The sequence below is a fragment of the Megalops cyprinoides genome, chromosome 1, assembly GCF_013368585.1.
Source record: "Megalops cyprinoides isolate fMegCyp1 chromosome 1, fMegCyp1.pri, whole genome shotgun sequence".
Taxonomy (NCBI): domain Eukaryota; kingdom Metazoa; phylum Chordata; class Actinopteri; order Elopiformes; family Megalopidae; genus Megalops; species Megalops cyprinoides.
In genome coordinates, this window is record NC_050583.1 from 48,060,301 (window position 1) to 48,063,963 (window position 3,663).

Below are 3,663 nucleotides of genomic sequence, written 5' to 3' on the forward strand. Positions count from 1 at the left end.
CATACTGTGAAGTCTCAGATGCATGTGCATGATATTATTTGATTTCACACTTCCATTTAAAAGCCAGTACAGGTGCAGAGATGCAGTGCGGTGCAGCAGTTAGAGTCACTAGTCAGGACTCTGGGCCTGAGAACTACCCTGCTGCTGCTTCTGCTGCTGTATATCTCTGTGCAAACTGCACTACCTCAGCTCATCCAGCACAAACACAGAGACTGGCTGTGGAATATGACCTCTGGAAAAGGAAATATCCTGAATAAAGGTCCCTACTGAGGTAATATGTTATCTTTATTACCATTATCAAGCTATTGGTTAAACATCAACCAATAAGAACCTTTAGCATCTGAACTTTGATTAAAATCATAAAAACATTGGTATTGAGGTGAGCAAAACCATGAAAACTAAATATGAAGAAAATAAACAATCTGTACATTGTAACAAGCCAATCGAGGTGTCAATCTATTTATCACACAGAACCACTAAATGTAAATTGGTAAATGTCCAATATTGTTGATTTCCATGCCTGGCCTGATATTTTAAAAGGAGAGTATTTTATTTACCTGCTACTGATGAAAGTAATTTCATTAATAATAATATTCATTTATGTGCTGTCCAAGGTCACCATGCCATCCCCTGCCCTCCTCACTGTCTGTAGAATGGAAGTGTTGTGATGAACTGATGCCTTTTTTGCATCATCCCAATGTTAACATTTCCACTGTTACCCAAGAGTTTCAGGTGCACCTTTTCCTGACCATCTGGATTGTAAAAATTCACCATAACAAATAAAATGTGAATGATTGATAGCTAATTTGAAAAGGGTGAAAGCAGGTGTTATCTGGTATGGAAGAGGTAAAATAATTATATTTTTGTTTGTGATGTGTATAAAGACATATGTATTCCTTTAGTGACATATATCCTTTATTCACTTTGTGTGATGTACTGTTCATAACCTCATACATAATTTATCATAATGTCATATGTAATTTTATCATTATATCTGCCATAGCTAAACCCTCCCAAGTCAGTGTGAGGGTTAATGGTTTGTTCCTGTTGTGAAGTAAAAGTGAAAGTAAATTTCTGAAGTCCCGTCACAGTGCAGGGGCAGAGCACAGACGCCATTACAGGGTGTGTAAGGGCTCCTAACTTACTGTAGAAATGGCTGAAAGATTGTTAACAGACTTTCTTTGCTGCCATATTTGTTCTGAGATTTTCAAAGAGCCCGTGTCTCTTCGCTGTAACCACAGCTTCTGTAGGACCTGTGTTCATCAGTTCTGGGAGAAGACAAAGAGCAGGAACTGCCCCATCTGTAAGAGGAGATCGTCTATGGACGACCCTGGTGTTAATGTAAGTCTGAAGGAGCTGGCAGACTCTTACACTGGGAGAAAGAAAGCTGGTCTAGCTGAAAGGAAGGAGATAATCTGCAGCAAACATACAGAGAGGCCCATGTGGTTCTGTGTGGATGAGGGGACAGCTGTGTGTTCTCTCTGTGAGTCTCCTAAACATCACTCCAGTCACACAGTCATCCCTGTGGAAGAGGCCGTGTCAGATCTAAAGGTGAGAACCTAAACTCTTATGTGATTCTGTCACTGGAAAAAATCTAAAGTTATGTTAAATCACATTTGTAACATGTATGCATTTATTTATAAACCTTTATTTTACCAGGGTATGATCCCACTGAGATTTACAGTCTCTTTTACAAGGGAGCCCTGGCCAAGTTCACAGCACATGTTATATAAAAGTATAACAAAATAATTTAGATAATCATAAGGTCAGAAATTTGGAATGAAGGGACCAAAAGTTCATGAAATTTGTAGATGGTTCAGATTAGAAATTGTGAATATGCTCAAGTCCTCTGTCCATTTCAGTTCCCTCATATTGCATTTTTCCGATGAAAACTGTTTTCTCAGTATTAACAGCTGGAGTTAGATGCTGTTTCTCCATCTGTGCTCTGGAAGAGATCGTTCCAGTTCCCACTACAACCTGCATTTGTTCTGTTTCTTTCTTTACATCCCAGGAAAAGCTGAAAAGAAACCTCACCCCAATGCAGGATCAGTTGGTAAAATGCAGAAAAATCAAAACCAAGTATGAGGACATGGTGCAACACACAAAGGTGAGTATCAACAGGTTTAATAATGAATGATAAATATTAAGGATAGTAAATGTTTTCTATGTGATTTCTGAGTGAATTGCTTGATGGAGATTATTTCTCTTTTATAGAAACAGCTGGTAGCAACAGAGAGGCAGATAAAGGCAGAGTTTGAGGAGCTCCACCAGTTCCTTCAAGATGAAGAGGAGGCCAGACTAGCTGCACTGAGGGAGGAAGAGGAGCAGAAGGGGAAGACTATGAGTGAAAAGCTGAAGATCATTCAGGAGCAGATCTCCTCTCTCTCAGACAGAATCAGTGCAGTGGAACAGGAGCTGAAGGAAGAGGATATAGCATTCCTCAAGGTAATCCCACTGCAGCCTCTCTAACCCACATGTTTAATCCAGTTTCAGCAGTGTGGAGGGGTGCTGAAGGAGCTGGGTTTGTAACCAGGAAGTTGCTAGGACCTGGCCTCATGCTGAGATTAACAACATCAAGTTTAACATGATACCAAGACTGAACTAACTCTCACTTCTGATACTGGATCCACCAGCAGCATCAGTCATGTTTCCTAGGCACTCTCCCCTTCAAACATCTACAGCTTCCTTCCTACAGGAATCCCACTGCTGAGTAATAGCAAGGCTGCATTCTTTGTTGATGTCAGGAATCACCAGTTGTACACTGGGTACACTGGGCTCATCTCCCTGTGATAACCTCTGCACTCATGTAGGAGTACTGAAGCAAGACCATGCAATCCTACGACGCACTCACACACAGGTGAAAGCTATTGCCTGCACTACGTGTCACACAGTGCACTACAGTGCAGTGGGTGATCACTGGAGAATAGGCATTACTCCACTGATCATCAAAGCAACTTGCAGGTGTCTAATGAATTGCAGGGTACCTGACAGTGGCCCACCCCCCTCTCTGGTAGAGCAAAGCCAGTTTGTGCTGCTGCTGTGGGCTTCTGGTCATTGCCGGCTGATGACACAGCTGGGGTCAGACTTGAACATTAGGGCTCAGTCTGCGTTCAGAGTGAACATCTTGCTAGTTTAAGCACTTTCATTCCCAAGACTGCAAATCTCAGAATAATTTCACCAGATGTGATCCACATCAACAAAGAATGCAGCCTTGCTATTACTTCAGCAGTTTGGTTTCCATAGGAAGGATCTGACTGTCACAGACCTGCATGTGTGTAAATACTTATATAATCCCGACAGGGATCTGAGGCAGCAGTGTGGTGAACTGGTAGTAAGCAGGACTCATACCAGAAAGGTTGCTGGTTCAATTCTCTGCTGTGCCACTACTGTTGTACCCTTGGGCAATGTACTTAACCCACATTGTGTCAGTAAATATCCAGCTATGTCAATTGACAAAGTTGTGTGTGAGATAATCTGGATAAGAGCATCTGTTAAAAGACAGTAATGCAATGTCTGCAAAATGACAATAATATAATGTCATGGATCCAATTGCTAATGACTCTGTATGGTAGGGCTGAAATGTACTGTGTCACAGTGATAAGATTGTAGCTGCTGTCTGGCTGATTGTGCTGTTAGATACTGAATCAGAGCTCTGTGTTTGAC

At 41.6% G+C, this 3,663-nt stretch overlaps 1 protein-coding gene across 1 annotated transcript in view; it reads left to right on the forward strand.

Moving 5' to 3' along the window:
• Positions 1-1,097: 1,097 nt before the first annotated feature.
• LOC118773248 (zinc-binding protein A33-like) overlaps positions 1,098-3,663 on the forward strand; it is a 12,990-nt gene continuing 10,424 nt past the window's right edge. Inside the window, exons 1-3 of the mRNA XM_036522102.1 lie at positions 1,098-1,551; positions 2,012-2,107; positions 2,215-2,445. Coding sequence (XP_036377995.1) covers positions 1,153-1,551; positions 2,012-2,107; positions 2,215-2,445 — 726 coding nt within the window. The 5' untranslated portion in view covers positions 1,098-1,152. The remainder of the gene's footprint in view (positions 1,552-2,011; positions 2,108-2,214; positions 2,446-3,663) is intronic.